Source organism: Perna viridis, chromosome 6 (genome assembly GCF_037379345.1).
Source record: "Perna viridis isolate PV_CMFRI_1.1 ecotype Kerala chromosome 6, ASM3737934v1, whole genome shotgun sequence".
NCBI lineage: Eukaryota > Metazoa > Mollusca > Bivalvia > Mytilida > Mytilidae > Perna > Perna viridis.
The window spans coordinates 28,263,325-28,288,553 of record NC_142450.1 but is presented as its reverse complement, the minus strand read 5'-3'; the positions used below and the strand labels follow the sequence as shown (position 1 = coordinate 28,288,553).

At 31.8% G+C, this 25,229-nt stretch overlaps 1 protein-coding gene across 1 annotated transcript; it reads right to left on the bottom strand.

Moving 5' to 3' along the window:
• Positions 1 to 259: 259 nt before the first annotated feature.
• Positions 260 to 23,738, bottom strand: LOC148614361 (M-phase phosphoprotein 8-like). The gene is made up of 15 exons (XM_088588476.1): positions 23,532 to 23,738; positions 18,279 to 18,440; positions 17,192 to 17,644; positions 15,830 to 15,866; positions 14,749 to 15,357; positions 13,902 to 13,963; positions 9,821 to 9,854; positions 8,941 to 9,072; positions 7,887 to 7,984; positions 6,586 to 6,672; positions 6,033 to 6,187; positions 5,195 to 5,346; positions 4,683 to 4,810; positions 4,151 to 4,237; positions 260 to 2,289 (listed from the first exon to the last, which is right to left on the bottom strand). The coding sequence occupies exons 1-15, from the start codon at positions 23,691 to 23,693 to the stop codon at positions 2,239 to 2,241; spliced, it is 2,409 nt and encodes an 802-aa protein (XP_088444602.1). The 5' UTR covers positions 23,694 to 23,738; the 3' UTR covers positions 260 to 2,238.
• Between the last annotated feature and the right edge of the window lie 1,491 nt (positions 23,739 to 25,229).

Genomic DNA, 25,229 nt, shown 5'->3' with positions numbered 1-25,229 from the left:
AACAACCAGCCATAGTTTTGGTTTAAATAAGACCCATACCACAACTTGTATAAATCCAAACCAACCATTTATTATATATTATGTGTTTTACAACACTTACTATAACTATGCTTGAATTATATTCTTATTTTTTGTGATATATTAGACAGCCCGCTTCTGAAATATAGCTAATGAAGTCTAATTATGTTACTGAATTTTTACTTCAGGAAATTGAACTCTGTGATATTCATACCACATTCAAAATGAAATTACAAAATTACACAACAGAATGTAATTATTGAAATTCAGCTATTATATTCATTGAAGGGATACTGATGTACACAACAGACGATATTAAATTTACAGAAAGGGATCAGTCAGACTTCAAATATCAAGTTTCCTATAATGTCTTCATATGTACACAGTCAAAAAATAATTTTTCAAGCGGCGTTCATATGTCTCGCATGTTAAGACTAACAAAATAATCACCAACCATTACAAGTATAAACTTGGACAAAATAGTTGCTTTCTTTACACAAACTGATGGAAAAATGTTTTATTTCAATAGGGGACTGGCAAACAAATCAACAGTCAGGTATAAGCAACCATGAGTAGTTCTACTATGCATTTATCAATCATACCATATCTCCTATTTTTATATACCTTCTAGTAACATTAAATATCGTTATGGTTTATTCAAGGTGATTAATCCAATTTAAAATGAAAAGTTGACTTTCCACTGAAAATGAATGCAAAAATTTTAGTTTAATTGAGCAATATAAGGTCGACTTTTAACAGAGTTGTGAATAAAATATAGTATAAATTCTAAAAAACGATCTAATAAAAAAAAAAAACACTGCTTTCAACTATAAAAGCCCCTGATTTATTAATTAATTGACATGCCCTAAAATATAACCATGATATGCTTTTGACTTTCAGACCTACAACACACCTAGCATTTTCTCACCTGTCTAAAAATGCATTTTGACACAACAACAAATAGCTGTTGAAAGGACAACACCCAATGTGTGATTATATAATCTTGTATCCTGATTTTTTTTCCCTACAACTCTCTTTGGTATTGACAATTTAACCTCCAATGCCTTTAATAAATTGTCTGAGATTGAAATAACATGCATGACAAATTTCTGGTTTATCATCATACTAAAAGATCACTCTGTATTTCACACTTTCTAACATGTTAACAAATTATACCAATTTTTGAACACAAAAAAAAAACAACAAAACCATCACACCATTACACAGGCAAGACATTTACACAGACATTAGCACATTTTAGTATCCATCTATAGACATAGAGCCATTACATGGCCAATTCAACTTTACAATGATTCAGTTTTGTACAATTAAAGTGATGAACACTGACACTTACATTTACATGTATTTACACACGTTTTTATTACAGCATAAACCAAGAACATTTTCCCTCTCAACAAATCACCAAAATATTTACAATTGTATACTGACCTCTTTGACTTGATACTGAATATCAATTAGTTTGGCAGGTGTGCAGCATTAAATCTGACATGATTTTAAAAGCCAACAAAAATGTGGAAATTGGCAAAATCAGAAGTAAACATACAATTCATAGTAGAAAAGGAACAGTAAAATCCAGATATGAAAAAAGCAGAATTCCTTTTTAAAGCAGAAGAAAATCATATCTGTTACAAATGATCCTTAATGTAAGCTTAAAATGGTCCTCATTTCTGCTTATTTTGTAATTTTACAATTGAAATAGCTAATTTTAAGAAAATCAGATTTAAAGCATTTAAGGGTCAATCCAAAGCCTACACACTAAATACCTTATTGAATTCTAACAATTTAATAGTGACCAATATCTATTATTTGTCTGCTTAAAACAAAAGCAAAATGCAAGTGACTTATTTCGGGGTCTTTTTGACCTGATTTATAGCACAAATGATACAATAAACATACAACACTTAAGATGATCCAAACTGTCATGAAAAATATTAAGTATTTAACTTAAATGGTTAGCTAATGGAAGCAGAGAACATTAATATCAACAGAAATATAAAAAACTAATCCAAAATACTATATTTTTACCAACAATTGCTAAGATTCTTTTATTAGTTCTGCTACATGAAAGAATGTATACTATAGTCTAAAACTGAAACAGGATTTTCTGTATCTATCTAACTTTGGCGTGCTGGATGTGATATCACCTTGTAAGAGATCAATGAGTTGAGATCAAAGTTGTTTAACAATGTCAGGTAAATTTCACTTCATTTCCAAGAGCTGAGCTTTGTATGCACACACCACTAACTTGGCCTGGAAAAGATGAATGCAAAATATATCAAATAAATTCTGTCTCTTGTGACCTCCAAGAGCTGAGCTTTGTATGCACACACCACTAAGTTGATCTTAAGTAGATAAATGCATGGAGAGTAAAATTTTCTATTTCTCAAATTCTAAGCCAGTGATTAAAAATGCACACGACTTTACCACCAGATAGATACAGACCACTAATTGCATCATCGATTTAGAATGTACACAAAAAAAGTCCTACGCCAAGGTACAAAAGAGTCCTTTTAGCATGTTGACAATATTTTTAAATGAATGAACTTTTTTAAAAAAGGGAATTTTATTCTGATAATTTTGAGCCCAAAGTATCCTGCCTCAAACTTTTATAAACTAATTTGGTGGAACTATAAATAAAGAGGGTCTAAATAAAGAATTTTTAGGATTCCCCAGGCTATTTTTTAATGTAGATAAGTTCCGAGTGTCAGTGCTGCACTGCAAGGTGGTAAACCCCTTGTGAAATTTTGAGTGACATAGCAGTACATGTGTGTTTCAGGTGATATATGGTTTTGGTTAGGTTAAACTTAAGGTAAATTACTGAGGACCCCCTGAAAATGAGCAAATTAACACAGAGAGTAATGGGATTCTGAATTAATTCATGGAAAAAAAACTGATTCTCCTTCAGCCTTTTTATTATTTTAAACTACTCCTCCAATCACAACAGTTAAAATTTAAGTTTGAACATGCTCATTAAGGCTCGCATGTTGAAAATCTAAATTTGACGATCTCAAGTGGAGAAATAACTTATTGCTGAAGGAGAAATTATATATTCCTATCAGTTGGAACCAGTCATAACAGTAACCTGGTCAAAACTGAAATCAGCAGTAAAGTGCACCAAAACAGACTGAATAATAAGATTTGAATCAGGCTCTAAGTACACATAATTTCTGCTCTCAATATGCTTCATTAAACAAGATACTAATGGTCAATTAAGACAGTATTGTTTCACATCAAACTCTTGACAAATATTGATCTACGTCTAAATATAGACTGCTTAAAGGTTAAAATAATTAATAAAATCAATGTGTAACTAATCAGGACATTTTAATGAACCTAATGACTTTCAAATCAATGTGTAACTAACCAAGACATTTTAATGAATTTAATGACTAATCAATGAATGTTAATTATTTCAGTAGTTTTCTAGAATGAAAAGGATTGTATCATTAAGCAAACTAAGTTCTTTTAAAATTTCAAGGCACTTGATGCTTGAGGGATTAAGATTTAGTGGAAGCAGGGATAAGCAGGGCTTTCAAAAGTTCCAAGAGCACCTAATCAGGTGGCTACCTCCACAAAGCTTTGTAAAGTAGGTTTAAAAATTAAAAATTCAGATGTAACAGCTGAAAATTGCCATCTACTACCTACTCTTGAAAGCATTGTGTATGGTTTGTGTAACTACTCACCTATACAAATATAAGTTTTAGGCTGATTTTATAAGAGAACTACAATCTAGAGGTGCATTAAATGCAACTTATATGTAAAAACAAACTTAAGAAGTTCTATTTAAGCAGATCATTGTTTTCTTTGGCATACACAGGCTTCACAGTATACTTTTTCGTCAACAGGCACAAACCATATTTTGGAAAACTCTTTGTATAGATGTTACTGCCATTTAAGTGGAATTTTTACAGTTCCACCAGTATTTTTATAAGCCTTAGACATTCAGACTATTGTATTGTGAATATTGATACTCTTTCTCCAAAAACAGCAAAAATAATTAGTCAATTTGCCCAAAATAAGCAGTAATAAACCCTTGCAAGTTCTCACAAAAAGTGCAGTCTAAAATGTTTCTGTGTGCAAATATGTATACCAATCAAAGGTTAATAATTACCTTAGAAGTGGGACATTGCACTGTATCAATTATTATCTTATTCTGTCCATTCTGTAATGGGCAGCACGACAATACGAAATTGGCCTCCTGAATGAAAAATGTAAACATTATTAGATTAACTTTTAACTGATCCTAGATATAATTAATAAACAGTAATTATAATACTATTCTTTAAGTTTCCTTTTCTATAATCATTTTTTTTAAATTTATTACTTCTTGTTAAAAACTTCATAGTGAATTAGTTGGAATCAAAATGTTCATTTAGAAAATTTAAATGTCATGTTCATCATTTCTAAGTTTTATCATTAATTAATCTGAAATATAATCAATGTAAGACATAAATCATAAGTTCCTAATATTTTATACCCATCAACAAGGTAAAATGATAAATTAAGTAAGGTTCCATTCTATTCCAATATAAAACATGGGAGTTTTAAAAATTATTATCTTTGTGACAGACAGATGTGAAAAAAATACAAAATAGGGGAGACATAATTTTCTTTCAATATGGCCAATATTGTAAATGGCTTACCTCAGTCAGTGGGGGCTGTGGTACCCCATTCAGAGTAACTGTCTTTACAGCACATGAACCATAGAGTCTACATTTAATATCCTCAGCTGTGATTCGAGCATGAGCAACAAATAACAAGTAACCAACACCTACAAGAAACATGATAAACATTCAAAATAAGGATCTGGTTAATGTCCAAAGGTTTGAAAATAAAATTGTGTCCTTTATTGGTTATCATATTTTTTTAGCTCTGCATCCAACTTACAGTGATGCACATTTAATCTTTAATCTGCAGAAGACCTAAGTACAATAAACTTTTGTAATGGTTTTCAAGATTTTAAAGCATTGAAAAAGTTAGAGGTGGTTCATTTACATAGATGAACACAATCTTGTTATCATGTTCTGACCTTCAACAACATGATCAAACAGTACATCTTACTAATATATTAGCAACACTGATTTCTTGCATAACCTGGAAAAACTAAATACTCATGAAAATAAATTGGGGAATAGAAGACTTATGCAGTACCTACCGGGAGTATTCTGTTGCAACTCGTGTTTAAAGTTGACAACAAATTTATCACCGTCAGACAAAGGGAAGCACTGCAGAGGAAATAAAGCACTAGTAATTTTGGCTGTGTTGTTTAATGTCACCTGGACCTGTTTGTCAAATTCTGCTGTCAACCTGTGATGGAAGAAACAAGATTTTCATGAGGAAATGATTCAATTGTTTACCCTTTGTTTTTGTTCTAATGATTTTTTTAAATCAATTTCAACTAAAAAAATATTTTAGACTCATTCTGATCAACATTTTGATGTTATATTTGTTCTCATTGATATTGTACTGAAACTACTCTTGTCCCTCAAGTCCAAATTTTTCCTTGCTTTACCAAAGACTACAGTAGAGGTTTATCTAAGAATCATGCAGTGGGTCATCAGTCCATATTTTTGTCAACTTCTGTATAGTGTAAATGTATCAAGTACATGTATGTCTCATGGGTGACATGAATAGAGGTTAAAGGAAAGAAGAGGAAAGTTTTTTATCTATAAAATAATCTGTAGCGAAAAACAACTAAAAATGCAAAATGTTCAAATTGGTTCAACTGAAAAATTACTAAAACATTGAAATTAACATGTATTTTATGGTTCTTTACAACTGTGAAAAGTTTTAGAAAAATTCATTGCTCTATTCTTAGTTATCATCTGAAAACCACTTGGGGATGGATACACAACTTTTGTAAGGATATCACATAATACCCTGTCACTTCATATGGCAGAATATAAAAAGGATTAATAAATGAATAGGTAAATGGATAACCATTTTTATTCAGCGCTATCCGCCCCAGTACCATTATTAAGCACTGTACCAACCTATTAATATGGTCAATAATAATCTCCTCTATTTCTGTTAATCTCATCATCTTGGCATATGACAGAGCAGTAAATCCTGAGCTATTCTGTTCAGAGAAATTAGCACCATTTTCGAGTAGGAACCTAACTATCTGTTTCTGCCCTCTTCTCACAGCCTGAAAAAAAAAATAAGTGTTAACAAGCTTCCTTCTGGATGTGAATGCAAGAACTGTGCTTTTTCATGTTTTTTTTTATCCCCATCAATAACAAAACAGCTTAAAGTTGGTTGAATTTGTTAGTACACATTTTGTAGTATCACAAGGTCTTACAAGTTTGGTTTCAATATAGTGTCAAATTCAAGCCTGTACAAAAAGCTGAAATATCCTTTAAAGCTTCATGTCATGAAAAATACTTATTGAACCATGAAAGTAATTTACTCCCGTCACAGTCCAATTAGCAGCATTAACATAAAAAATATCCATTTTTTTTTCGACCATAGTGTGATTGTGTGTGGAAAGGGGGTAGGCAAAATAATAATACATACTTGGGAATACAGTATTTATCACTGACATACCTTCATAAGAGCAGTTTCTCCTGTATTCTGTTTTAAATTGATGTATGCTCCTAATTCCACCATCAAGGCAACAGTACAGATGGGGGCCTGGAATACAAAGCAAAATTTCAAAACAAATTGCTTTTAATAAACAACACTTTAGACTGTCCATGTTATACTGCGAAAACTTTGAAAAAATTAGATGTATTCGGTTGAACTTAAAGAGACTGAATATTTGAATTTCAATTTCTACCGAGGACTAAAACTACTTTCTAGTAAACAGGTTTTCTTTTCTTTGACCAAGTTGTTTGTTATGCTCAGGTGTGAACTCACCCACCATCACTTCTTTGCATTTGATTTAATCTTTCAAAGTGACATTTACTATATCATATGAGCTTATGTTCTATACATCATGAAACTGATTCCTAAAAGTTGCCCAAGGGAGTACAAGGGTATACAATTTATTGCTTTGTTGACATTTGTAAAAATGTCAGACAAATGGCATATAGCTTCAAGATGACAAAGACCTTAAGCCAATACAATCTCTCGCACATTAATCTAAAACAATAAGTGTACACTATTGATTTTTCTGAGAGAATTACATAATATGCTTGACAAAGCCAAGATTAATTCAATACCTTTTAAGTATAGAATCCCACATAATTAATTTGATCCATGGAAAAAGCTTTGAGTAATAGGTTATCATTTAATAAAATGAACCATACAAAGAAATCACTAATTTGAAAGGCTATAGTGACAATGCATTTTAACAAATGTAGTTTCAATTCTATTCAAACAAAAAGTTCCACATGTTGTCATGTTTTGCATACTCCTACTCATACAGGAAGTTGATATAGTAGACCAACCAAAATTGCTTCCAACATATGTCCTATCTACATGTATATCAAGCCACACACAAAATTTGAAATCAATCCATCCATTGGGAATGGGGATAATTGAGATGAATATTTCGACAGACAGCCAATACTCCGCCCACTCACTGAGTGGGAGGATAATGATTAGGTTTACATTATCCAGAAATACAAAAACTTGTTTTAGGATCAATCCTAAGCAACAAAACAAATTTTTTTTAAAATCTGATTTAATTTTCAATGATAGACAAATATCATTATAAGCCTAAGAACATATTATGTACAAAGAAAAATTTAAGAAAAAAACAAAAAAACCTAAGTCTGAAACTTATAATTCCCAAACTTGAATCATTTAAACATAGTACCTTTTTAACTGTGGGTGCAGTAAGTGTTTAATCTATTATTACTTTCTAAGTAGGAATTTAGGCATTGTTTATGTGGAATACTTACATGTTCACATGCTAACATTAGAGATGTAGTACCATTCTTCATCTGGGCGTTGACATTAGCCTTGTTATTGACCAGGATCTCCACTATTTCATCATAACCTACGATAAGTACAACATATGTCATATTGAGTTAATGGGTGTGACTAGAGATGACAATTTTGTTCTGATGTACTTTAATCTTAAATACGAGTTTTGATGAGTAGCCAGTGTACTTTATGTACTAATTTCAATTGATGCAGAAGATGTCTTGTGTAATTTCACTTTATATACATAAATTTGAAGAGCAACTCCTTGAAAATTTTGAAAAGCTTCCTTTGGTGGTTATACAATCTTTGTAATATATTTGTTTTTCCATTCTTATCATGATATTGCAGGGGCTGCTCTGGCTCCAAAAATTCTGTCGCCAGAAAAATCACCAGCTGCAATTTTTTGTCGCCAATTTTCAGAAATTAGCGCCAAATGGCACCAAAAAAAATATGACAGTATTAAGTCCACTGATGAATTATCTTTGTCAATTCATCAAAATAATCTCTCCATTGATGACATACATGTACCCAAGATTCACTACTGATGCTTGTATAAAGCAGGTTTTTAGCTGTAGTCTGTCACTTTCATATGCATAAAATAATAAAGTGCTACTCCAGAAACAGGTACTTTACTTCTATCAAAGACTTTAGATTACTATTCTAATATAGTCCTTGATTTTAAAACATGTTCACCTGTGTCCTTTATGGTCTAATTTACCTTACAATATAATTTGATTTTTTTTTATATTTTTAACAAACTTGATTCTTTTTTTCAAGTGATAAAATTTCTAGCAAACTACATTTTGTACCATGGTCACCAGGTGTCATCACAATTGTTTAATTAGAGAAAATATCTGTTGCTGATAAACTTCCTGTCAATTTAAATATATAAACCCTAGGCGCCAAGAAAATCGACGACTGGCTATTTTGGTTGCCAGATATAATAAAAAATCGCAAATTGCAACACTGGCAAGTCCAGCACGACCCCTGTATTGCATATTTTCTTAAAAGACCAATACATAAACCTACCACTCTGTGCTGAGTACATTAGCAATGTAATACCCATGTCATCAGCATCTTCTACATCATATTTACAACCACTATTCAGAGCTTTACGCACTGTCTCATAATCCCCTTCCATCACACCTTGCCGGAACTTATCTACAAAATTCATGTACAGTAAAAACCCTTTCGTACAGTTTCAACAAAATTTAAAAATGCAGTTTTTAGTTTCTTTATTTCCATTGTAACAAGGGACTCAGACCTTTTTGAACTGATTTTTAGTAGTGTTATATGGTGTAATATTTTTTTTACAATGGCCAGATTTTAAAGGGGGAGGGTTGTGATCACACCAAAAAACTTTTAACCTGATGCGTTTTCTTGCTTGTCCCAAGTCAGTAATTTCCGGCCTCTGTGTGTCTTGTTTCATTTTCACCTTTAGTTTATTCTTATGTTACTTGAGTATTTTGCTTTACCTGTGTATAATAATGTTTTGGGGCCAGCTGCAGCCTGCCCTGTGGTGAGTGTTTCCTCGTTGTTCATTGAAGACCAATGGGTGACCTTGAGCTGACATTTTCATCCAGGATGGGTTGTTGTTACTTTAACCATACCTATTCTCATTATATTACTAATACAAATACACTTAAATAAATGTCTGTTTAAAATAGTTTTTTCTTTATTGAGTGTTCGGTTTAGCATGGTTTAACTGTAACCATTATGGACAGAACAGCTGGTAATCTCTTTCAACTTATCTAATCCATAAACTCCATGGTGTCAATAGGATTTAAATAAACGTTCAATACAAGGGAAATTACTCATCCATAATAACCATAAAGTGACAAAACAGTACCATTTCTTCATAAATGTGTAAAGTTAAATGACTAAAATATGTCTCTTAAATAATACATACCATCTGTTATTTCTTTTACATCTGTCTTTTCAACCTACAAAATAAAAACAAAAATAATGTCAGACAGGTAAAGATTGATTTAAAAACCCAAAAAGGCTACCTCATGATGTAAACTCAAGATTTCATGAAGATTTTGTCCAGCAAAATTGAAAAACAGTCAGAATACAAAATAAGAGAAATGAAGTTACCTGTTCTAGCAGGTATTGAAACTATAAGTGAAATAAATGTTCACCTGGACTAATAGATGATTATCATACAAGTAGATAGATGGATGGACAAGATGAATAAAGTATAGATTCCTCTCACAAGAATGATGGAATATTTCTTCAGAATCAAGTACCAGACTTGAGTTTTCATAAACTTGAGAACTTCCTTTAATCTTAAATTTCCTGCAATTTCAGTTTATGAGATTTAAATTTGAGATTCTTTTTTGAAACAGGGCAAAATAAATTAACTGGGAGTGAAAAATTAAGTAGCTGTCTTTGTAAGAATCATGCAAAATCTGAAAAATGTGATACACCCCCAAAAAAGCTACATATTTTAATTTTTGTAATTAAATTGTTTTATGGGTCTATACTATGAAATGTATCATTATTCATTCATATCTGCCTGCTCTTTAGGAGATAATTTACATTGAAAATACAGTAGATTCTATTGTATTTGAGTGCCATTTACAGAGTTATCTCCCTTAATTTTGAAATATACAGTGCATTCTACACAATGTATGTAATTTTTATCTCCTATGAGCACGGGTTATATGAAAAACCACATGCTTCTTTAGTTCTTAGCTGGAATGGTACTTAAATGAATAAAGTACAATTTGTTTTTATGTAGATGAATTTACTAGTTATATTTTGAAATGTTCCTAAGCTTACAAAACTCCAATTTTCATTCAAGATGAACATACATGTACACCATAGTTATGTAATAATATAATCAAATGACAAAGTTTGAATTTAGAAAGTTTCCTTATTTCAGACTGAGTTTGACGATATTGATCTTAGCTTAATAATATGTGTGTCAGACTTAACAGATCCTGACAACCCCATGCATCCAATGTATTGATTTAGGTCTGGTGCTTACACAGCATTTGTGTAATTAACGCTATCACAAAACTCAACAAATTCAACCACAGCATCAAACATGGTTGAAAATCTAATTTATACCAATAGTTCATCACAAAATTTTAAATGTCAATCAGTTCAGTAACAGGAAACATTTGATCCATTAAGGATAAGGATATGGTTTCCTACTTCACTTCCCTTTTGGAAGAAATTCAAATTTTTTTTTTTTTTTTTTGCATAATAAAAGATTTATAAAAAAAAGAGCAAACAACATCAATGTAAATGATGTGTACATGTATTTAAAATGCAAACCAAAAGAAACTTTTTTGTTTGTAAAAACACACCCACTCTCTTCGATTCAACTTATAAAACCTTCAAAAGTGGTACAGATTAAGAAATTAAAAAAAAAAAAAAAAAAACTGAATATGAAAAGAATGTTGTTTTAATTCTTCAAGCATACTTTTTTAAGTTTAGAAGAACAGTAATATTTAATAGTTAATGTACACATATTTCCTGTGTTTGTAGATTCCCCTTTTTTGCTAAAAAATGTAGTTTTCATGCACTTCAAGGCATCATACTGGTCCCATCATCATAAAAGAGTAATCAAAGGAACCAAGGTTATAGCGGTAATCAAAAGAATGTAATCCAGGGACAAAGACCAGACATGGAAAACAGACATACACAACAAAGAACATAAAGTAACTAAAATCATACATACAAAGTAACAAAAGCAAATGAGCAACTCTGACTCCAATAAAAACTGGGAGCATGGACCAGGTAAAACATGATAATTTTTTTTAATCAGACTAAGAGAGAACAGCATGATTGTTACAAACACTCATGACCACCCCCACATGTGACAGCCTACAACACGATATATTGTTGCAATCAGGAAAACTGAGAATGCATCAATGTACTATATATTTTTTCTGTCAATGATTGAATTATTTGCTCATTAATTTCGCCCCAATTTCATAAGAGTACTAATCAGAAGGAGAGTTTATTGATTTTTCATGTCTGATTATATATCTGCAAGCATCTGTGAAAATCAATGGACTCTACAAAGAAAAATTGAAAATAATAAGGATTTGTTGAATCTCAGGCTCAGTGGAGCCATAGATTTTTCTAAAGATGCAGAGGAAATAAAATCAACTAGTTTCAAACCTACACAATTCATCTCAACTAATTTACAAAGGAAACCAAAGAGAATTGATAAATTACTGCAATGTTTTATGACAACCTTATATTTTTCTGTTTTGGGACAGTTTCACAGCTTCTAGCCCCGAATAAAGAAATATCACACCCATGTGAACAAAATGCTGATCAAGGAATCTTCATGAATTTCTGACTTGAGTAGATATTTGGCCCAAACAGAAGTACAGTACAAACCCCCTTAGCCTTAGCCTTTAACTTATAAAAAACAATATTTGCAAGAAAGCAATAGGCTTATTGTTTATTTGTCCTCTACATTATACATAAACTGTGAAAGTATTATTGTACGTGGGGTACCAGTCTTTTGTGGATTTCGTTGGTTTGGTAAACCACAGATTTTGGTTCCCAAGGAAAAGGAAATTTTTCAAGCGTTTGTACACTGTATGACAGAGTTGTCAAATCCACAAATTCAAGAATCCACAAAATGATCACTTTCCCCTAAACCATGAAAATTGGTACTCACTAATAAAAGGACTTTCACAGTACATACATGTACATGTACAAGTAATTATTCATGAGTTACCTGTCATCTCAATTTAATAGTAAAACATTTTTTATATATACATCATAACATTACTGGTGATTTAAAATGTTTTTAGTTATAAATAGCATCATTACTCTTAGAATGATAAACATCTTCAAATTTGTAAGGATTCTTATATACTACTATGTAAGTTATGAATAATTCCTTTAATATGTGTCGACAATTTCATAAATTATTATAAACAGCTACAGATAAACAGACTTAAGTGCATATTAATAATCTCAACTTCTTTCCACACTAAATTTTTTTTTGAAGTTGTCAACATCACATGATCAGAGGTAAAATTTTAATGTATTTTACCAACCATCAATCACAAAATCAATCAGGTTCTCAAATATACGACCGACACTGACCAGGTTTAAGAGGTTAACCCAGCAATATTCAGTGGAACATCCTATAGTACAGCAACATACTTAAGTCTAGAAATCAATACAAAAAGATGATCAATTTTCTCTAGGTAATCAGAAGGCTAAACAGACTTGGATGTAATTGGGTAGTAACGTTTTAACCTAGTTTGATATTTCACAATAAAATCAGGTCAGGAGAATGTACCCATTACAGCTTTTCATCTAAGGACATTGTATATATTAGGACAAAGAAATTCTGTCAGCTATGAATGATGAAAAGAATTAAATGTAAAAGTTCAAGTATAAGTATTAACTGGAAAACATGTACATTTTGTACATATAAAACCAAACTCTTTACATTCTAAATGGTAACAAAAATAACAAAAATAGGTATGGTGTACATATGTATATGTCAAAGAGACAACAATCATGTCAGCCAAAGGCCACAAAAACAAAATATGTACTTATGTTGCCAAGATGGATAAATAAAACTGAAGAAAAAATATCAAAATTAATCCATTAGAAAAGAATATTTTCCATTGACATGTTAAACAGTAAAATTAAATCTTCATGCAAACAAATTGATGTGATTCATTACTGCACTCAGTGCCCAGTGTTGATGTACATGTACATGTAAATATATCCTTTTTCCTTGAACCTGATGTTTTCCTTAGCTGTATTGAAACATGGACATCTACATGTATGTATACAGACAAATGAGTAATTAATGTACAGCTAGTGTACATACATGTACTTGTATGATGCTTGAGTAATTATAAGGTTTTTAAAAACATGTACATGTAATACTTAGTATACAAAGGGCATTCTGTTATTTGAAGTATTCCAAGTTCCAGGTTCAATGGGTCAACAGCTCCTTAAATTCCAAATTTATGTATCATTAGAAATATACTTACCCTTTCCTGACCTAGCTGGTCCAGATCAACATCATCTAACTCAATATCAAAGCTGTCAGCACCTACAACAATAAGGCTACAAACTGTACAAAATGAATTTATACAATACATATATAACGTGTTACTCTGTCTTTCTGTCATTGTATTCTACATGTACTTTTGTTTAATGCTCAGTATCAAATCCCAATATTACCGTTCCATCCAGGTATGGTACATATAATAAAAGCAGAGGAGCACTTCTGTATGTTCACCAATAGAAAAAGAGCACATTTTATTTCTAAAGGTTGAAAATAATGATAAAAATACATGAACTTACATTGTATTTTGTATATTTAAGAGCAAGCAGAATTTTAACATATTAAATCAATGTAGATCACTGTATATACAGTATATTTACATCATGATGATTAAGGTGAAATGATTACACTAGTGTTGTTGAAATATGCTTTACAGGTATAATACATATTACTTTCAACAGCAATGAGTCAAACATGAAAGTTGAGAATTGATTATACATATTTTGAACTGCTTAAAAACTGAAGCAAATGAAGGTCAAATAAATTTGCTGGTTTCAACTGTTTCTTTAGAAGTTGGTTGACATTCTTCTAAAAACTGACAGAAGTATAATGTTTTTGCCACAAGGAATCTCCAATACGATTTTACATGTACACTGTTTCAAGTCATAAATTTTCAGTTTTCATACAGAAATTGACTGATATTCATTGAGTTGAGGTATAATCAAATAATGTGTAACAGTGTAAAATATGTTCAAGTGCAATTTTTTTTAAAAAGAAACTGTGAGACACTAATGCACAAACACATAAAATTTCCGTACATGTTTTCTTACCTCTTTCCTGAGCTTTCGTAGTTTCTGGTAAGAATGGTAGTATAGATCCACCAAGAAGGTCATCCAGTGGCGTGGAGAACAATTCCTCTGACTTACGACAGAATTTATTTTTATCATTCACTGTCCCATTAAATGAATTCCGTGAACTTTCCAATCCACTATCATTTGTGTCTTTCTGTTGGTGAGTAAAGAGACACTCACCAATGCCACTGTCATTTGAGTCTTTACGCTGAGTTTTTAACAATGGTTCACTTAACTCTCTGAGAGTGCTTAAGTCTGAACTGTATTTCCTTTTCACACCGGATAAATTAGAACAGTCTGAATCAGTCAACTTGTCAGTGAAACTGTCTAAAGAACTTGAACATGGAGATTCAACTGAGAGTTTTCTAGGGGGAGTGCTCTCCCCTGACAGATAGGACTTTATAGGACTAGCTGGATTGTCAAGTTCTTTTTTCACTATTGATATTGGATATTTTTTAGATTTCACGGATGTGTCCATTTTTGAATGTTTTTTACTTTTATTATGAGACTTGGATTTATCTTTATTGTCATTTCTATGTTTATCTTTCACTATTGTGTATTCAGATGAGATGTCCAAATCATCAGCACCTGAGAAGAAATAAAGAATGTACACAGAATGATTAAATTGTATTAATTATGCTAGACCAGCATGGACTTACAAAGTCATATTTTGTCAATTTATATTGTAGTTTCTATTGAATATGTAGAAAATGGGAACATACAAACAACACTATGTTTCGTATACAACTTCAAAACAACTCTCCATTGTATTTGTTACTTTATGAGATTTTATTCCAATCTAAAAAGTTAGTACATGGTTGAGAAATAAAGGATGCTTCTCTACTCACTGAAATCTATCTATAAAACCAAACCATGAATAAACTGAAAACCTATTTAAACCAGGCACTTATTAAGTCATTTCATATCAGTTTGATGTATTTCAAACCTGGGTAAAATAATACTGGTCTAAACCAAACAAATTCATAAGTCATAATAAGGATCAGTATAGTATCAACAAATATTTATGACTTGTAGTCAAAATCCCTCAAAATTAACTTACTTTCTTTCCCATATTCTGTAACTTGACTTAGGTTTAACTACAAAGAAGAAAAAAAAACAATTATGTCAATCACATACATGTACAAGTACTATGGCATAAACGTACATGTCACGTCTTCTCTTTTACTACAAGTATTACATAACATTTAAAAAGTTTGTGAAAGGAAAATTTAAAACTTAAATCAGATCTTACATCACAGTGCTTTTAAATATCTGTTACAGTACAACCTGTGAGACCAGAAATAAGTGTGCAAATGATTCGATATCGAATATTTTTAACAATTCTGTCACCACTAAATCACTGTCTACATGTAGCATGACCTTGTATTAAGCAAACTCTTGTCTTCACAAAACAAAACCTTCAATTCTAAGGAAGTTTGGACGCTTTAGATTTTACTGTAGCATTTAACCACAAGAAACATATCATCAACGAAGAAAATTTGCCATAGAAAGGAAAAAAAACACAATGCTGATGTACAGAACAAAGCAGCATATGGGAAATCGTTGTCACATATTTTATGCACCTGTCAAAGCTTACACTAAGCAATCAATACAATATTGATCCACGTGCAGTTTTCGCTCTACAATATTCTAAATTGGCTGTTATATTCAATTAGTGTCAATAAAAAAGTCTGAGTGGGGCAAAATAATGATGGATAGCACATTTTCAAACCTATTACATTTTACTTTTACCTAAAAAAAGGCTTTCCTTCATTATATTTTTTACATATAATACAACTAACCACAAAAAATCATACATAGTTTGTTGCTTTAGTTAATAGGCCTTATGATGGGTATAAGTTTAAATATACCATTAAGTTACACATTTAAATGTATTTGCACTTTTTTTACTGTTTTGGACTCCATATTTTCTTAGATTTTTATTTTGGTGGAAGACGTTTTCATGTTGACAATCTACAAGTCAACTGGGTCCAATGTCTACTTTGTCATAGAATTCTTCCCATTAGTACATGTGTTTTGATGTAACTGTGAATACCTTGAGCTGATATTTTCATCCTGGTGGGGTTGTTTTCTCTTAGACATACAGCATACCTATTCTTGTTATATTTCCATACAAATACATTTACAAATTTTTATCTCCTTAAAAGGTGCAAAAGTACACTTGTACATGTACCTATAAGGGTTAAATTAGTCCCGGTCCAAAGGTCTGGGACCCTCCATTTATGACCCTGGACTTTTCAAATTTCATTTGCAATAGGTCCTGGCTGGACCTTTCTTACACCACACTGAATCTCTAATGATGACCTTTGGTTTACATCAGGTAGACCTCTGTTTGAAATATATAATGAATCTGGACCTTTCATCCTCATAAGCAAATTTGAATCACTGACCAAATCCTCACCTTATCTATTTGACCTCCTTTATAACTGCTATAATGTGTACTACTATCTCCTAGTCTATCTTCAGCTTCATGAGGTTCAAGGTCTCTTTCTATGTAAGTTTCACTTTTAACAATACATCTGTTACTTGTCTTTTTACTTCTCTGTCTTCCCATACTATGCTTTTTCTTGTTGCTCTCTTTCAAAGAGTTTTCTTTCAATCCACATTTGGCTCTCTTACATGCTGACTTTCGAAGACATCGAAATGAAATTTCTTTTGAATGTTTCTTGTTATCTTGCCGTGGACCTCTCCCTCCACCTTTAACACGTGAATACATGTCAGTATCAAACAAGTTGACACGCCCTTCTTCCAAATCTTTCCAAAATGTGTCTTTCAGTCCTCCTTTAGATTCGGATAGTGGTGTCTCCTGAGAAGATTCATCGTCCTCTGATACTATGATTCCCTCCATAAGAGCCTGAAGTTACACATACAAATACAAAGCAAATGGTACATTGAAGATGTCATTGTTAATTACAATGCATCCAATTCCCCACAAGTGAGGACAAGTAAAGATTTGATGATGTGTATTGGTAAGTTCATTTTTTCTATTTTGAAGGACAATTATAATTAAGTTCAGACCCCTTTCATTTTCGTTTTTAACTAGATCACGTATATACAAACATAACTTATAATGGTCACTAATACTGTGCCAGTTTTTACAAGTAAGAGAAGAAAGTAAATGTTCTTCTGCATTTTTGTGACTTCCAATCTAAAATTTATATATAAAGGATTACTTATATAAAAATAAGAAATAATTGAAATTAAATCTTGTGGTTTTTCCATTATCAAATTTCCAAGCTGATAAAATTTTTGTGGTTTTTCATTCAAAACCGATGACTATGTATTTAAGAATTTGATTTGAAATTGCTAATGACAACAGGAATAGTAGATGATTGAGGTTTATCCCTGATTTTAATTAATTCAACTTGTACATACATGTACATGTATGTCAGACAGAAATTCAATTAGAAATAATTGTATAATGGTACACATGGTACATGAAATTCATTGATAAAAATTTTGCACAATACTGAGAAGATTTTCACTACCTTTCTTTTCTGTCTTTCTTCAGCTCTTTTCTTTTGCATTTCTTTCCTCTTTTTATTGAAGACTTCCACCAAGTCCAGACAACTCTGCAAATTATCTATTGGTTCCCAGGTATCATCTGTTGGACCATAGCCTTTCCATCTAACTTTGTACTGAACTTGACCCTACAAAAAAATTAAAAGTTTCCATATAACACAATGTACAGGCATACCAAACCAAATTGTCACATCAAACACTTTAGTACAAATGAATGTGCACCCATAACAACCAAAGTTTTATCATACACATGTATATGTATTGTACGCAGTATCCTAATTAATCAAAGGACCAGATGACTAAAACTGGGTCTAAATTGATAAATTACATTTTGGCCTTTTGCCTCCTGAGAATTACTATGAAATATATTTATATATTTGTAAGTCAATAAATACATTTTGAATCCAAATAAAAGTTTTTCATGTACATGTACAATGTATATCTATACATGTTCATTGTACATAATTTTTAGGTACAATGTACACTCAAAAATATCAATAGTTATGGTGATATAATTTTTCTACAATTCAAGTAGGACAATGAAAAGGTGGCATATAAATAATTTTACAAAATGTACATACCTACAGGTACATGCACACTTCAGACTTAGAAAACATGTTCTCCAAAGCATGACCTACATGCACTTTCTACCCATTATAATAGGTCTGGTTTTACATAGTACAAATTTACAGTTTTTCAAGAAAGACTTATTCTACCACTCTGGTTAACCACCCTACTTAAGAATCCTATCGGTATATATTTCTTTCTTTGTTTTGAAATGCTCTCCTTTCACCCCTGACAGGTCAAGGGAAGGTCATCATTTTTTATGTTTGTTATTACATAACAATTACATTACTAGATATCTATAGGCCTGTTACATGTACTTATCATTTAAAGATATACATTGTACTATTATGTGTGGTTATACTCATTCATTCAAGTCTAGCTAGACTGGGTCACTAGATAAGCTGACATACCTTATTTATAAATTTGATACAGGTGTTTTGTCTTGCACTGTACTTATTTAAAAAGCAGTTCAGTAATATGTAGTTTTTTCATAACATAGTGTACATGTACATGTATATTTAATGGATCAAATGACAAACATGTACAAATGTACATGCATATTTTGTTCAGCATGTGTACATGCATGTACATGTTCCTGTAACCGAAACATGAACATTGTAAACTGAATGACAAATCAACATATCAAAAATCAAAATTCTGAGCAGTTGCAACTTGTAGTTTATGTAACCAAATGAGTTCATTCTGTTTTCAATTTACACAGTCTACTGAATGATATATCTCTTCACACTTGATTTTCCAAATCAGTTTGAGTTTTTTTCTATGCCAATTTTACATGTATTAGTTTTTTATCATCCAGAATGATTTTTTTTCTGTTAAATGTGCTGAAAAAATACTTTTATTGACATGTAAAATGTACATGCACATGCAAATTTCCTAATTTTTACCAAAATACTGGTGACCCAAATGTACCTGGAAATTAACCTGTAAATCCAAGCAAACTGCCAACAAAATATCTATTTTCTACATGTCTAACCCCATCATTTTGGAACAGGACCAAATCATGTGGCCACACCAGTACAATGACCTGAGATCAATACACAACAAATCCAGGTCAATCTTAGTGGTCATTCAACCATTCTCCTGGTCCATACAAATCAATATCCTATTATATTTACTATTCTTTATACAGTATATAAAGAAATGAACTTATTTGTCTTCGGTTCCAATTGTCTTGTTAATTCCTATTAGGAAATATATTGATTTTATCCCACACTCATAAAAAAGGTGACTGACATACAAATTATTTTTCTTCCTGCAAAAACATTTACTTATGACACAATATAGTTCATTGGTACTTCATGTCCTCATTAGAAAGTACTTTAAAATCATTAATATCTATAAAATATATAATACATACAGGTATGCATTTTACAGGAAACTTGGTAATCTGAACCTGCCTAGATACATTTTAATTTTTATTTGCACAATGTACAAAATGTAATTATTTTTAATGTAATTTATATCTTTGGTATTTACATTGTACATGTATATTATAGGTAGGTGTACGCTTGTTGCAAGGCAAGTCCTTAGAATACATGTAGTTACAACCAATGCACACATGCTCTATTGGTACTGGTCCTGGTGGCACCCAACATCTAATTAGTTTTGTAATGTAAAGCCATACTAATTCCCGTACAGCAGTAAATCATTCAGATCTAATGTCTCCCATAAAACAATGTGATTGAACATAGGGATTTATTTCTCTTTCATCTTTCATTTTCTAGTTGTAATACATGGATAACCATAATTACGATTATCCCAAATGAACCCCATATAAAACTTATTTAAATGATAATATTTTCACCCACTCAAAAAGGACAATGACCTTTACAATAAAAATTCACACCTGAAAGACATACATACCCTACTTTACCTATACTTTAAATCTTAAGATGTCCTTACAGTATATTTATTCTTAGTCACTCCAAACAAAGAAAATTCACTTTTGAGGTTGGTTTGACAATTTTAGCTGGCGTCAACTAAGTTGTATAAATTAAAACATTAGAAAACAAGTACAAATGAATATTGTACAATTTTTATTTGTAGTGGTCATTTGATTGATGTATTAGTCAGACTTCCTTCAATAGGATTGGCAGACCTTGTGAACTTTTCAACTATGACAAAAACACTGGACATTCTCTATTTTTTCTGTCTATCACATCTGTTAACTTTACAAATTATAAATGTATTTTTACTATCATGCTAAAACTAATCCTTAATCAGACCCACTTGTACTGAAAAGTATACAAATTGATGTGTACAATGAATGAACATGTTAAGATAATAATTAGTGTTTGAATATTTTATGTCACAGACAAATAAAATGCTTCAAAGGGTGCACCTTGATACAACTTCAGAGGTTGAACCCACAACAGTTGTGACAAGTATGAACTAAATGATGTACATGTGTCTCTAGAATTGGATTGTGATTAAATTTTTGGCATGGCATAAAGTATGGCAGGGATACTACATTGTATTTTTGCACTTATCTGTCCATCAAAAAATACCAAAATTCAAAAAACAACATGTAAGTGTCTAAATGACCACACTTGCAATACCCCAATGTGCCATCATAAGGTCGAGTCCCTATACCAGAATAGACCACTCACTTAACAGGTTTCTCTGACAAGAAAACAGAAAAGGGAAACGCAATATGACCATGAATACCATGTATAAAAGGTTGCCCACTGGTTTTCAATATCTGTAATTTACATGTGTTTCACTCCATGTAGTTCCTACTGGAAAATCATTATTATAAAAAATTATCAAATACAATGATGCACTACATGTTTATACAAGAAATAATATGATTTATTTAAAATGCACATGTACTGTAAAAATGTACGCAAAATCATCAGTTATTTATGTCATGTACATTGTATTTACCAAGTTTCCCACTTCACATATTTCTGTGAAAATCAATCCCATCAAGTTTTAGCTATCAATCATTCACCAAATTTTGAAGGAAATCTGTCAAAAACTGAGGCACTTTTCAGGCAAGAAATCTAATTCAATCATTTTTAACTAAATCTGAATTCCCCTCTTAAACAGATGGCCCCTTTAGTTGATTTCTATGAAAGTCAATCACATCATGATTAATTGCTAATAACCATTACTCAAAGTTTGGAGGAAATCTATTAAAAAAATGAAGGGGCTAAAAGTCACCATAAAGACAACAAATCTAGATCAGTAATACATGTATCTACAAATTTAACTCAAGTAAGCCCCCTTACCAAATTTTACAATGAGTTTTAACAATTGTCCTATTACCATTAAACAGTTCAGTTGTCATACGAGTAACTGTAAATCTCTCTTGCTAATGTAAAATATTACTGGTATTGTAATTTACCAAATTAGGAGTCCATCATATTTTATTTGATCCAACAAGTGTGTAATACATGTACATGTACTTGGGACCAGGATATTATTCCATATAGGGAGGCTGTTTTTTATTTTCCTTAGTAACTTTCTCAAATTAGAGATGCATGAATGGCAGATTTTAAAAAATAGCCAAACCAAACATCATTAAAATATGGAATAGGATGACCTTGGCTTAACTGGTTGAGTGATATTTGCCGGTAAAATTATTTAGAACAGTTTGGTTAACTACATGTACATGTAAATTGTACCTGTACACTGATGTTCTTATGAACTAAACTTGCATATGCACTAGTAGAAAAAAGTGTTGTTCTGAAAAAAAAAATCCTCATTTGACTTAACTAAAAATGTAAAATCAATTGATCAGCTGTGCCGTTGACCCAATGAACCGTGTTTTGGGGCACCTGTCAAAATACAACTTACACGTTCTCTTTCTTTGATACAATCGATTATAGTCGGCGTCACATAAATAACATACTGTTAAAATTTGAATAAAAATATTTTCTACGACTTTATTGACACCTACCGTCGTTTAAATTGTCTTAAATGACTTGCTCATTCGTTAAGCCAAACGGCTTCTCCCTAAACATTGAATCGTTAAATTCCGGTCAGATTTTAATTCTAGGTGGCAATATTTACATTGTAAAAAGTCGGCCATGTTTACAGTGATCGGGTTGCTAGGAGATGTTGTTTACGTTTAAATGGTTTGTCCAAAAACCGAAGAACCCAGAATGCAATTCGGCGTTATTTCGGATATCTCGGATTTATTTTACGCGAACAACGTATAATACCGAGAAGTTGATCAAGCAGACGATTGTCACCGGAGTTCGACGGGAACTTACGCACTTCGTTTGTAAACAAATCGTCCCGTAAAAACCAACATGGCGGATATTAGTATGGGATTTTCCCGTAAGGATTTGTTACGCATGATTTAAGCTAATAAGCGACTTGTTTTTGAGAAGCTGTTTGGCTAAACGAATGAGCAAGTCATTTAAGACAATTTAAACGACGGTTGGTGTCAATAAAGTCGTAGAAAATATTTTTATTCAAATTTTAACAGTATGTTATTTATGTGACGCCGAGTATAATAGGTTTTATTTCACAAATTTATTAGTCCATCGAAAAAAGTGTTCATAATTTCAACAAATAGAACTTTTCATGGAAATCTGAACTGGTTAACTGACCGCATGTTTTATTGTATTCGAAGATAACTCGCCTTGTGTAAAAACTGGGGCAAAATTTGACCAACTTACGTGTATTTTTGAACAGCCAACAATCCGCTCAACTTCATATAAATCGTCAACTGGTGAATTTCCGGTGTTATCTCCACTTTCTTGAAATTCCAAAGCGGACGCAGAAGTCTCACTAGCCATTTTATTCTCGCAATCTTCCTGCACTCCTTCAGTTTCCGCCATGTTTTCATTCACACATCTCAAGTTGACATATTTGGCTCATACCATTATGATTATGGGGATACATTTTCATACGGTATCCAGGAAATCGATTGGCCGTGGTTGATTATCTAATTAAGTAATAAATAATCAACAGGTTTAATTAGGAAAAAGTTTGACGAAAACAATCAGTCGAATTTTTAATCATAGATGTTAAATTATTGTATTGAAATTGTTTGAATTATTACCTTACCCATTACAAGTGGACCGGTCCGTGTATATTTGCATGCCAAAGGATAAATTAAGTCGTCACGGTCTGAATACGACGATGTATTTTTTTATTTATTTTTGTCTGACACGATTTTTTTTATTCTGTAGACATTCAGAAAATACATTTTAACTGCTCTCTTTCAGAATTAAAAATGCCAACAAATTCAAATGCAACTCTTTAGGGGTCAGGGACTATATGTTACAATAGTAATATAAAGTCCCTGTTATTAGGCAAAACATGATTGAAGTGTAGTTGCACTTATTTCAGCCGAGCAGTTTCAGGTGGTCGTGCGACACACTTATAAGTATGTAGGGTCAATATCTAACGTAATAAAACCATAATCAACATCTTCATACAGTACCATTTATCTTAAATAATATCATCTGTCATTTTTCAATAAAATACAATAATACAATGCATATAATTGGATTAAAATAAAATTAATCACCTGATATGGGGTTCCACAATGCGATATATTTATGCACATAGCCTGTCATTTTATTTATTTATCTTTTACTATTATTATTTTTTTTTTACTTTTGTTAATCAGATACACATATGCTTTAGAAACATATCTACCGCGCCGATAGCTCCAGCCGTGTGTGGTATTATGTCGCGTGCGTTCTTCTTTAAAAAAAAAAACTCCGGTTTATACAAAGTCATAAAGCAAAACTCCCAAATAAAAAAAAAAGTTTTATTTTTTATTGTATTTTCATTATTTTACTATCTTTTATCTTACTACTTTGGCTTATAAATACATTTTTATTAGTTCCTTTGGCTACACTTTTGACTGTTATTAAGTCCACGTGTAAATTTTGGATTTACATTATTTACACTTGTTAAATTCTAAAAGTTGACCAATCTAACCAATGATAAACAATCCAGTTTCCAAACTTATTTTAAAAAAAATGGTCACCCCATTCACCAGAAGCATGAGCTGGAACGGCCTCGTGTGGCGTTAGTAAAACTGCGTACTAACGTTGTGTGCTAGCACGGTAAAATCCGGGAACTACGCCCGGCTAGACAAGGCAGTCTAAATTTACATACACTTTTTGGCTCGGCATAAACTTTTCGGCATCCATGCGAGACCCGTCAGGGTAGTCAAGGACGTTTTTTGGTTCACCTGGCCGGCCGAAGGCCAGGCGAGCTATTGCCATCCCTTGGCGTCCGTCCTCGTTGTCCGTCGTCGTCGTCGTCGTTAACAATTTTTCAAAACTCTTCTACTCTGACACTACTTGATCAACTGGAACCAAACTTGGTATGAATTTTCCTTCGGGTATCATGCATAG

Bases quoted from the DNA above. Each gene is read 5' to 3' on its own strand.
- LOC148614361 (XM_088588476.1), bottom strand. From the start codon at position 23,693: ATGGCGGAAACTGAAGGAGTGCAGGAAGATTGCGAGAATAAAATGGCT. The intron at 15,358-15,829 runs GTAAGTTAATTT...ATTTCTTCTCAG, and splicing joins TACAGAATATGGGAAAGAAA to GTGCTGATGATTTGGACATC. The intron at 4,811-5,194 runs GTAGGTACTGCA...TGTTTCTTGTAG, and splicing joins GTTGCAACAGAATACTCCCG to GTGTTGGTTACTTGTTATTT.